The sequence below is a fragment of the Schistocerca americana genome, chromosome 2 (genome assembly GCF_021461395.2).
Source record: "Schistocerca americana isolate TAMUIC-IGC-003095 chromosome 2, iqSchAmer2.1, whole genome shotgun sequence".
NCBI classification, from domain to species: Eukaryota; Metazoa; Arthropoda; class Insecta; order Orthoptera; family Acrididae; genus Schistocerca; species Schistocerca americana.
This window is the reverse complement of record NC_060120.1, coordinates 471,118,687-471,131,351: the sequence shown is the minus strand read 5'-3', so window position 1 is coordinate 471,131,351 and position 12,665 is coordinate 471,118,687. Positions and strand designations below refer to the sequence as shown.

Sequence of the window (12,665 nt, the reverse complement as noted above, 5' to 3'; positions counted from 1 at the left end):
CTCTTACTTTGTTCATTAAACGACTGTGGGGAACTGTATCGAACGCCTTGCGGAAGTCAAGAAACACGGCATCTACCTGGGAACCCGTGTCTATGGCCCTCTGAGTCTCGTGGACGAGCAGCGCTAGCTGGGTTTCACACGATCGTCTTTTTCGAAACCCATGCTGATTCCTACAGAGTAGATTTCTAGTCTCCAGAAAGGTCATTATACTCGAACGTTATACGTGTTCCAAAATTCTAAAACTGATCGACGTTAGAGATATAGGTCCATAGTTGTGCACATTTGTTCGAAGTCCCTTCTTGAAAACAGGACAACTTAGAGCAGTTGTGAATCTTACAGTGAATCTAAGAGCCATGCTTCGAAAACTACTTCTGGTTCCTAGGACCCTGTAAAAATTCTCGTTCCATCAGCTATCGATGACATTCTTTCATTGGAAAAATCTGTAGTTGTTTGAATATGGGTTAGATATGGAAGTTACTGCTATTAATCGTATTACAAAATATTCTGCTCTTTAGATTTGCCAAAAACTTGTTTCGATATATCAAACCGTTTATACGAGGAATGAATATTTCATTCTCGTTTTTTCACTGGCGTGTGAGTTCTCGACGATGTGCTTTACTTACGATCAATTTCCTCAAGATTGCTGATAGATAGCGATTCCTTCTAAGTTGAAAGAAAAATTCAGTATGTTAGCTACATTTCATATGCAGGAACATATAACCTAACATGCACCAAATACAAACTGATAGTCACCGCTATTGCAAACTTCTCGAATTCCTTACAGTAAATATCACACTAACTGTCTGCCTGCTTAGCTGAGCAGCCAGCACGGTAGCTCAGCGTGTTTGGTCAGAGGGTTAGCTGCCTCTGTGATACAAAAACTGTATGGAGATCTTCTCCGCTCGGGGACTGGGTGTTGCGTTGTCCTGATCTTCATTTCATCCTCATCACGGGCGCGCAAGTCGCCCAATGTGGCGTCGAATGAAATAAGACTTGCACTTGGCGGTCGAACTTCCCAGAATAGGGGCCTTCCGGCTACCGATGCCATACGCTCGTTTACATTTTTTTTATCACAATAACTATGACAACTAACGAACTGATAGAAGCTGACAAGTAAAGGTATGAGATCCGCGGGAATCAAATTTCCTTACCGAGCAGTTTCATGAAAATCGTTTGAGAAACAGTTCCGATCGGCCGGTTTGCGAGTTTGCCGTCCATACAATGAAGCGAGCCCGCTGGCGGCCACGTCGCACCCTGGCCCCACCGTACCTGGGCGCCAAACAACGCTGCGGCAGCTGCCCAATGCCACTCTGCTCTGTTGTGCCGCTCCACCATAATACGGGACTAAAAGTGAGAAATAACAGCTATCGGAGAAACATTTGACAGGCCTTTGAATGAGCCGTGAAATCATCTACAGCAAGTGAGATGGCCGGCCGGAGTGGATGAGCGGTTCTAGGCGCTACAGTCGAACCGCGCAGGTTCGAATCCTGCCTCGGGCATGGATGTGTGTGATGTCCTTAGTTAGGTTTAAGTAGTTCTAAGTTCTAGGGGACTGATGACCTCAGAAGTTAAGTCCCATAGTGCTCAGAGCCATTTGAACCAAGTGAGACGCCAATAGAGAGTTAAAAGTTCACTGTTTAACTTAGAATCGTGGATGTCACTCAGTAGCCTCCTTGTATCACTAACGCAAGAGCTTCTCAGCCGCTGTACATGATTTCGAGCGTCATTTAAAGGCACGTCAAATGTTTCGCTAATCTGCTATAACTCTTACTTTTAGACCGATCAGTTCATAAAAAATTTGAACGTTCCTTTTTCAATTCCATTTTTAAATTTTTGTTATTAATTTGTCTATCGACTATTTTCGCAGGTTTTCAACGCTACTACAGCCATAGCACCTGGTAGCACTTGTTAGTAACAGTAATATCAAGCTATGTGCTGAGGCTTTTTATGTAGCATGTGAACTGAAGTTTGTTTACTCTTAATATCACTTATACGTTGTGATTGTACTCTCATCACAAATCCATTTTGACAGACGTTCTGGAGATGGATTACACCCAAAATGCGTCAGTAAATATAATTTTTAACAATATATCTGTTGATTTTGGCCACCCAACGAAACAGTGATACAAGGTCGGCTCTGAGTCCCGTCCTTAGCGAGTGTAACACAACTCTCCGAGGAGACTTTGGGTTCAGTCACAGAAACTGGCAAGGATTTGGCTCAGAGAGAGGACTGAAGTGTCATGGACTCGGCTGCATTAGGAAACACGAACAGCCATTTGAAAGAGGGGTGGTGTCCGTTCTTTGAAAAGACGACGTCAAGTATCAGAACGTAGGTGTGCTGACCATATGCCACTCCAGCACTGACAGCAAAGATGCCTGAGGCATTGCTGTAGGGAGGGTCTGACGGAACGTCAAAGTTATAGATAGACTGTTGGACCAAAGGATTTAGAGTTAATACTTACTGGTTGTTACTGGTTGTTACTGCAGTGGGTTCATGGAAGTGGGCTGGTGGCTGAACAGTTTTACCACTGTTTGCGATTTATGCTCCGCTTCCCTGTCAGTCATGCGATGCAGTACATTGCTGGTTAGTATTGGTTGATTTGGGGGAAGGGACCAGACATCGGGGTCATCGGTCCTAGGCGGGTAGCACTGCTTTCTACCAGGTGCTTTGACAGGCGGCGCTGTGTTGCAGGAGTTACTTCGGAAACAGCGATGGCAGCTCGCGGTACTCACTGGTGCGCGTGCCCATGGGTGGCACCGACTTCTCGGTGCGCAACTACACGTACGACGACAGCAAGACTCCTGACCCGTCCCTAAAGAACTTTAGTCTCCAGCCGGAAGACATCGAATACAAGGTAATTTATATGATTATATGTACCTGCTTTACACTTAAGAATCAAGACTTCAGTTCCACGATCATCATAGCTTGTACACACTCGTGCTCATAAATTAAGGATAATAGCAGAATGTGCTGCCACACAACATGGCACTACACAAAACTGGCGCTAATAGCATAGGCACATAGGGAATACACATGCACAGATCTGTAAGTAAACGGTATTAGTGATAAGTTGAGAGAAACGTCCCGAAACACATGTGCTACAAAACGCCACTGTTTCCTGCGCATGTACCCCGACATCAATATGGGATATGACCACCATTCACACGAACACAGGCCGCACAACGGGCTGGCATACTCTGGATCAGGTGGTCGAGCAGCTGCTGGGGTATAGCCTCCCATTCTTACACCAGCGCCTGTCGCAGCTCCTGAAGTGTCCTAGGGTATTGAAGACGTGCAGCGAAACGTCGACCGATAGCATCCTAGACGGGCTCGATAGGGTTTAGGACAGGAGAACAGGCAGGCCACTCAATTCGCCTGATATCTTCTGTTTCAAGGTACTCCTCCACGATGGCAGCTCGGTGGGGCCGTGCATTAACATCCATCACGAGGAAAGTGGGACCCACTGCACCCCTGAAAAGGCGGACATACTGATGAAAAATGATGTCTCGGTAGACCTGACCTGTTACAGCTCCTCTTTCAAAGACATGTAGCGGTGCACGTGCACCAATTATAATCACACCCCACACCATCAAACCACGACCTCCATACAGATCCCTTTCAAGGACATTAAGGGGTTGTTATCTGGTTCCTGGTTCACGCCAGATGAAAACCCGGCGAGAATCACTGTTCACACTATACCTGGACTCGTCCGTGAACATAACCTGGGACCACTGTTCCAACGACCACGTACTGTGTTCTTGACACCAGGCTTTACGGGCTCTCCTGTGATCAGGGGCCAGTGGAATGCACCTTGCAGGTCTCTGGCCGAATAAACCACCTCTGTTCAGTCCTCTGTACACTGTGTGTCTGGAGACAACTGTTCCAGTTCGAGGTCCCGAGAAAAGCTACCTGCAGTACTCTCTGGCCGTCTGCGGTGGTGTTGTACACTGTAGACGTCCCGCATGTAGCGCCTGGACACGTTTCCTGAGTGCTGGAATCGTTGAGCTATTTTCAACACACAATCACCATCAGCACGTCTGAAAACGTCTGCACACTTACTCGTTGCACCGTCCTCTGACATGCACCATCACACCTCTGCATATGTGGACTGCTGCCAGCGCCACCGTGCGACGACAAATGGACCACATGGTCATACCCCGATGTGATTTAAACCCCTAAAACCGCCCACCAGAGCGTTATTTCACCATGTATCAGCAGTATCTTAATTTATGATTTTTGAACGAACCATAAGTTGACTTTTGAATGCGTGCATAGCGCACATGACGCCTTTGCCAGGGGAATCTCTGCAGCATCTAGAAATAAAAAAAAAACTTTACCGCAGACAGAAGAGGACGGGGCTATAAGAGCTGAACCGAATAAACTCGAAAGCGTCATTGCAAATTGTTGTTATTTATGTGGTTGATTGGGTGTGCGAATGATAAAGACTTACTGTAATTATCAGCGAAATCCATAGATTCACACCACCAGATTGGAAATAAACGACTAACAGGAGTAACAGGTAAGAAAGATTACATAATATTTTCTCCGTGTATCGAAGAAAATGAAATTTTGACAGAAACGTTTTGCCAGATGGCTACACTACTAAGGGCCAATTGTACCGACCCAGTTAGGAGACGGTTAGTTCTGTTCTCGGAACAATGCGGATAATGTGTCGTATGAACACGTAATAACGCCTAAATGGAGAATAAACGCGGGATAACTGATCCGGTGATCCTAACAGCGTTAGTAAAGTTAGCCAAGAGTAAGTTTTGACAGTGGCAGGAATAGTTAAAGAATTAGTGATAACAAGATTGGTTTATAGAACCAGGAAGGGGAAGAAACGGGGACATCACATAAATTATATGGAAGAATACAACAATCCCTAATTTACGAGGGTCGTTCAATAAGTAACGTCCCACTTTTTTTTTCTCAGAACGTATTTATTGTTAAGAGTCAGAATATGGTGGCATTATACATCAACATGTCTTGTACATGTCCTATTTTTCTACGTAGTCTGCATCACGTTCTATGGCCGTACGCCAACGTTGAGGAAAAGCATGTATTCCCTGCTGGTAAAAGCTCCTGCCCTGGAGACGTAGCCATGTTTTCAATACAGGACTGATACTCTCCTCATCTTCGAAGTGTGTTCCCCGTAGAGAATCTTTAAGCGGTTCAAAGAGGCGGAATTCCGAGACCCATGAAAAACAGAAGATAGATGATAGACGAAATGAATTAGCAATTTAATACCTAGCAAAGGAATATCGGAGAAGGAAACGAACCGTAGAAAGTCTGATCTAGGAATAAAAGGAAAAGTGCTGGTACAACTTTACTACAAGGATAGAGGAAGATTGTCATGGAAGTAGGAAAATACTATACAAAGCACTACAGAATAAACGAAATGAATATGCAAATGTCCTTGCGCTAGTAACAGAAGACAGTAACGTAATATGAACAGAGGAAACCATCAGGATGAAATGAGAAAAGTACTTCAACATGCTGCTACATGGAAGGCGGACAACAAAACCATCAATGACTGTAGAGTAATTAATGAGGTCCAACCAAAGGACATCCGTTAACATGGCGTGAGGTTGGAACAGTATTTCGGAGCATGCGGAATGAAAAGTCGACCGACTCGATGTTAACAAATTTCTCTTCTTCAGAAACGTTTTCCTTGCCATTGCCAGTCTACATTTTATATCCTCTCTACTTCGACCATCATCAGTTATTTTGCTCCCCAAATAGCAAAACTCCTTTACTACTTTAAGTGTCTCATTTCCTAATCTAATTCCCTCAGCATCACCCGACTTAATTCGACTACATTCCATTATCCTTGTTTTGATTTTATTGATGTTCATCTTATACCCTAGTTGCAAGACACTGTCCAACCCGTTCATCTGCTCTTCCAAGTCCTTTGCTGTCTCTGACAGAATTACAATGCCATCGGCATTATTTCTTCTCCCTGGATTTTAATACCTACTTCAAATTTTTCTTTTGTTTCCTTCACTGCTTGCTCAATATACAGATTAAATAACATCGGGGATAGGCTACAACCCTGTCTCACTCCCTTCCCAACCACTGCTTCCCTTTCATGCCCCTCAACTCTTATAACTGCCATCTGGTTTCTGTACAAATTGTAAACAGCCTTTCGCTCCCTGTAGTTTACCCCTGCCACCTTCAGAATTTGAAAAAGAGTATTCCAGTCAACATTGTCAAAAGCTTTCTCTAAGTCTACAAATGCTAGAAACGTAGGTTTGCCTTTCCTTAATGTAGCTTCTAAGATAAGTCGTAGGGTCAGTATTGCCTCACGTGTTCCAATATTTCTACGGAATCCAAACTGATCTTCCCCGAGGTCGGCTTCTACCAGTTTTTCCATTCGTCTGTAGAGAATACGCGTCAGTATTTTGCATCCGTGACTTATTAAAGTGATTGTTCGGTAATTTTCACATCTGTCAGCACCTGCTTTCTTTGGGATCGGAATTATTATATTCTTCTTGAAGTCTGAGGGTATTTCGCCTGTCTCATACATCTTGCTCACCAGATGGTAGAGTTTTGTCAGGACTGGCTCTCCCAAGGCCGTCAGTAGTTCTAATGGAATGTTGTCTACTCCGGGGGCCTTGTTTCGACTCAGGTCTTTCAGTGCTCTGTCAAACTCTTCACGCAGTATCGTATCTCCCATTTCATCTTCATCTACATCCTCTTCCATTTCCATAATATTGTCCTCAAGTACATTGCCCTTGTATAGGCCCTCTATATACTCCCTCCACCTTTCTGCTTTCCCTTCTTTGCTTAGAACTGGGTTTCCATCTGAACTCTTGATATTCATACATGTGGTTCTCTGTTCTCCAAAGATCTCTTTAATTTTCCTGTAGGCAGTATCTATCTTACCCCTCATGAGATAACCCTCTACATCCTTACATTTGTCCTCTAGCCATCCCTGCTTAGCCATTTTGCACTTCCTGTCGATCTCGTTTTTGAGACGTTTGTATTCCTTTTTGCCTGCTTCATTTACTGCATTTTTATATTTTCTCCTTTCATCAATTAAATTCAGTATTTCTTCTGTTACCCAAGGATTTCTACTAGCCCTCGTCTTTTTACCTACTAGGTCCTCTGCTGCCTTCACTACTTCATCTCTCAAAGCTACCCATTCTTCTTCTATTGTATTTCTTTTCTCCATTCCTGTCAATTGTTCCCTTATGCTCTCCCTGAAACTCTGTACAACCCGTGGTTCTTGCAGTTTATCCAGGTGCCATCTCCTTAATTTCCCACCTTTTTGCAGTTTCTTCAGTTTTAATCTACAGTTCATAACCAATAGATTGTGATCAGAGTCCACATCTGCCCCTGGAAATGTCTTACAATTAAAAACCTGGTTCCTAAATCTCTGTCTTACCATTATGTAATCTATCTGAAACCTGTCGTATTTCCAGGCTTCTTCCATGTATACAACCCTCTTTTATGATTCTTGAACCAAGTGTTAGCTATGATTAAGTTGTGCTGTGTGCAAAATTCAACCAGGCGGCTTGCTCTTTCATTTCTTAGCCCCAATCCATATTCACCTACTACGTTTCCTTCTCTCCCTTTTCCTACTACTGAATTCCAGTCACCCATGACCATTAAATTTTCGTCTCCCTTCACTATCTGAATAATTTCTTTTATTTCATCATACATTTCTTCAATTTCTTCGTCATCTGCAGAGCTAGTTGGCATATAAACTTGTACTACTGTAGTAGGCGTGGGCTTCGTGTCTATCTTGGCCACAATAATGCGTTCGCTATGCTGTTTGTAGTAGCTTACCCGCACTCCTATTTTTTTATTCATTATTAAACCGACTCGTGCATTACCCCTATTTGATTTTGTATTTATAAACCTGTATTCACCTGACCAGAAATCTTGTTCCTCCTGCCACCGAACTTCACTAATTCCCACTATATCTAACTTTAACCTATCCATTTCCCTTTTTAAATTTTCTAACCTACCTGCCCGATTAATGGATCTGACATTCCACGTTCCAATCCGTAGAACGCCAGTTTTCTTTCTCCTGATAACAACGTCCTCTTGAGTAGTCCCCGCCCAGAGATCCGAATGGGGGACTATTTTACATCCGGAATATTTTACCCAAGAGGACGCCATCATCATTTAATCGTACAGTAAAGCTGCATGCCCTCGGGAAAAATTACGGCCGTAGTTTCCCCTTGCTTTCAGCCGTTCGCAGTACCAGCACAGCAAGGCTGCTTTAGTTAGTGTTACAAGGCCAGATCAGTCAATCATCCAGACTGTTGCCCCTGCAACTACTGAAAAGGCTGCTGCCCCTCTTCAGGAACCACACGTTTGTCTGGCCTCTCAACAGATACCCCTCCGTCGTGGTTGCACCTACGGTACGGCTATCTGTATCACTGAGGCACGCAAGCCTCCCCACCAACGGCAAGGTCCAAGGTTCTTGGGGGGGTATGTAGGTATGCTTTGTAATTAATATATGTGGGAACTTACAGTGCCGAGAATGTGTATTTAATAAATAAGTAATAAATTCTAAAATTTTTGTGGTAACAAAGAGATCGACTTATCAAGCTGTAGCGGTCTTCAGTACACATCAACTGTGCAGTAGCTTAAATAATTAGCCTGCAAGATACGTGTTATTGAACTTTTGATTTAACTCGCCAGATAATTTAATACAGGACACGTAAACGATTGGCAAAGCACTATGTATTGGCAGACTTGATTACACATCATATTTTATATTGTTTGTAAGATTTATATTTACAATTGTTCTTTTTAATTGTTTATTAATTTTCATAGTTTTGCCCATAATTAATAAAGTAAGACAGCTATGTCAGTTATTATTGCAGCAGTGGAAAGAACAGGAAAATTCTTATTAGGAAGTAATGCTATGTATGTTTGTACTGTAATAACATAGTGGAGAGATCATAAATTGTGTGTGTTTGTGTCTGCGTGTAGTTTGGATTAAAAGTGTGGCAGCCATCTTGCTCGTTCATACTGTCATACTGTTCAGATTTGAGTTGAAGAACCTGTGCTTGTCTAAGTGGTGATCCAGCCACACACTTTTCTCTAGGTGAAATTTTTGCCTCGTCGTTCGTTAAACTCTGAAATATTTCGTGTGGGTTCAGTGGCCTCTTGGCGTTTTTTACTGTGGTCAGGATTCTGTTTTATTTCTGCTGGTTGTTCAGTAGAACTTGTATGTTAGCATGAGAAGTTGATTTGCGCTTTAAAGTAGTTGGACAGAGCCTGATTTTTAATTCATTTAGCCAGTGGGGATTTAACTCGTTACTGATATGCACATAGGGTCATAGCGTTTTGTGTCCATTAGACTTTTATTTGTTTGAGTTAACGCTGGGTTTGGGTTCAATAAAATTTAGCTGTGAACACTGTCTTTCTTTTCTAGGTACTTCATTTATTTTCATAGAGTTTGTTTGCTAATTACTGTAATTGCGGTTTGAGCTGATTTTAGTGCATATAATTTTGTAGTAGCTTATCACAAACTATGAATAATTGTATGAGTTATGAACAGTAAAATTTATTTGATAAACTTAACCAACTGTGACTGGGAAACAGTATTATCGATTGGATGTATCTACACTCAACCTAAAATAAATTTACGATAATGATGTTGGCCGAAGCAATGAGTATAATTTTTACTGGCGCCATGATTCGATCCTGAGTCACCCGCACACTGTATGCGTCTCAGGAACATCAACTCTATATGGCAAAAATTAATTTGTTTTCCGATTAAGACGTCACAGACAAGTTTACTTTATTCTTATTAAAAAATCGACCAAGAACTGTGGGAGAATCAATTAACCCCATAGCAGACAATGAGGAACCGATTCGCTGCTGTCGTTCACAGTTCTTATTGTCACAAGTACTTAACAGTGTGCCTACCAGCCAGTTTCTGTGCTCACAGCGCTTCCAGAAATGCATAAGATGAAGTTTACTCTCGAATTTAATCCTCATTTTGTGGATGAGACGCAAATCACGTAGAATAGAAGCAGGTAAATATTTCTGGCCAGGCCAACTTGGCACTAGTAATAATGGTAATAACGAAAAACAAATGCTTAGCACTGGCTTGTAAGAAATGCTAAAGGGTACTGAAGAAACGTGTTGGAGAGTATAGCAAGGTATTTAACCAATATCTGTCTCCATAAAGTATGTGAGTTTGTTTTCTATGTTGTTCTCATTGAGTGTATGCTGTTGTTGCCGTTGTCGTATTCTGAACCGCGAAGCTTACAAATGAGCAGGTGTTCTGCGTTGTCAGTGTTGGAATACCCAGCGTGTTAAACATGACAGGTACGCCACTTACAGTTTGCATTGTGGCTGAAACAAACTGACAGACACAGTACTACAGCAGTTATCTCTGATTGCAGATTCCACTGATACTGGCGGCTCAGAGGCTAGCGGGCAACGGATTGAAGGTACACGCGTTGCCCTGGTCGGCACCCAGATGGATGAAAGTCTACAACGGAACGAACGGCGTCAGCTGGCTGCAGTCCAAATACTACCAGACCTGGGCAGACTACTTCGCCAAGTAAGATTTACCAGGATGCAGTGGAGTGCACGTTGCGTTGCTGTAATTTCGTAGCAATCAAAATGTGGATGTACTCTGCTTAAACTGTCGAGTCATACGGATGTTTTCACCTCCTGACTTTTACCTGTACGATGTAGGCAGCTTATGACGTATATAACATCACGTGTGCTGTTAACACTTGAGTTTAAGAAGACTTATTCGCAACCTCTACGCGTGTCACTCATTGTTGTTATGGTAAATGTATGGCCGGTGAATAACAATAACAACACTCAATAACCATTCGAATTATCATAAAAATTACAACAGTGGAAAAGTCAAGAATTTCCAAAAGCCGCATAGCTGTTTGAAGGTTCTTCATTCGCAACTACCGGTTTCACGGCAATATAGAGGAAGCTTCAGGTTTACAGTGGCTATATTTCCCTACATTTCCCACCTCTTGGGAAGTTATCCTCGTTAAAAGTCAAACCACAATTGTGGGTTGTCGTAAGAAAATTGAGTGCAAAAATGGTTCAAATGGCTCTGAGCACTATGGGACTTAACATCTGAGGTCATCAGTCCCCTAGAACTTAGAACTACTTAAACCTAATTAACCTAAGGACATCACACAAATCCGTGCCCGAGGAAGGATTCGAACCTGCGTCCGTAGCAGTTGCGCGGTTCCGGACTGAAGCTCAGGCACCGCGGCCGGCAAAATTGAGTGCATCCAAAAGGTATACAAAGCATGACTGCCGAATGAGCCAGGCTGGATGACACGAAGTAGGATATAGTATTATAAGATCCGGAAGACACCAACTGTATAAAACCAGTGAAATAAAACTTAAAATCCCGTGTAATGCGCGTACTTCCGTCGTATTGCTAACAGGCCGGTGAGGTGTAAGAAGCCCGTGGAGGCCAGCAGTACGCTGGAAGGCGGAAGGGCACAGTGCCGACGAGGATGTGATGACACAGGATTTCGAGAAGAAGGGGTAGTATGTCTGGAACGCTGAAGTTTACCAACAGTTCACCTGTCTCTACGGCCAGAATTTGCCGTAGGTGGTCTACCGATACAGTTGCAAATAACTACATTGGGAAATGGGGAGTGGCGACTACCACCGATGTCCGACGTGGAGGCCGAGTATGATGGTATGTGGTGGCGATTCAGTAGACACAGATGGACAATTAAATTACAGTTGCCAACCTGGTAATATGTAACGCACACTATCACCTTCGTGACGGATTGAAATATACGTTCCTCAACAATCGTAACACAGTTGTGGAGAACTGTTTTGATGTATTGGCTTCCCGGAGGTATGAGTGGCCGGAGGAGAGCTGGAGACAAGCTAACGGATGCCAAGACTGGGCAGTGGGGTCTGATTTGGTTCACTGGCGAGATACGATGGCGGACATCTGAAGGGGCCCTCACTTCATCGCATGCAAATATCGCCAGCATGAGCACACCTCTAAAAGCCACCTGCTTGGTGCCATATTTCAAAGTGTGATGCATCACGTCATGTACTCGTACCCTGACAGTGGTGTGTACCCACGTGTACCCATCGGTCAGATGTTCAAAGATCCAATGGTGCTATTCCTGCGTCCATAGTAGTGTTCACGGCTTGCGGTGTGCAGTGAGCTGGGGTGGAGTGCATGCAGAGTAACTTCGCTGGAGCTCCACAGAAGGTGCATCCAAGGATAGGGCAGTGTTAGTGATGGGGATCCGTTACGATCGAACACCAAGCTGTAGCGGAGGTGCAGTTGCCATTCGACGCCTGTGCCTCGCATACCTTGCAAGTTACAGTTAGCATGAGCATTAATCAGTTGTCAGTATGACCAATAATTCGACAAATATGTGTAAAATACAGGCAGCGAAACGTTACATACAACTTGTACAGAAATCAGACGGCATTTATAAGAGTCTAAGAGCATGAAAGCGAAGCAGTGGTTGAGATGGGAATTATACAGGATTGTCGTCTAACCTCAATGTTATTCAATCTCTACATTGACCAAGCCATAAAGGAAACAAAAAGAAAAATTTGGAACATAAATTAAAGTTTAAGGAGAAGAAATAAAAACTTTGATGTTTGTTGATGACACTGTACTTCTGAATGAGTAGCAAAGGACTTGGAAGACCAGTTCAACAGAACACACCGTGTC

General features: G+C 43.3%; 1 protein-coding gene across 1 annotated transcript in view; it reads left to right on the top strand.

Moving 5' to 3' along the window:
• The window catches only part of LOC124593734 (lysosomal acid glucosylceramidase-like), a 132,334-nt gene that overhangs the window by 72,714 nt on the left and 46,955 nt on the right, over positions 1-12,665 (top strand). The window contains exons 4-5 of the mRNA XM_047132064.1: positions 2,693-2,855; positions 10,375-10,535. Of these exons, the coding sequence (XP_046988020.1) occupies positions 2,693-2,855; positions 10,375-10,535 (324 nt within the window). The remainder of the gene's footprint in view (positions 1-2,692; positions 2,856-10,374; positions 10,536-12,665) is intronic.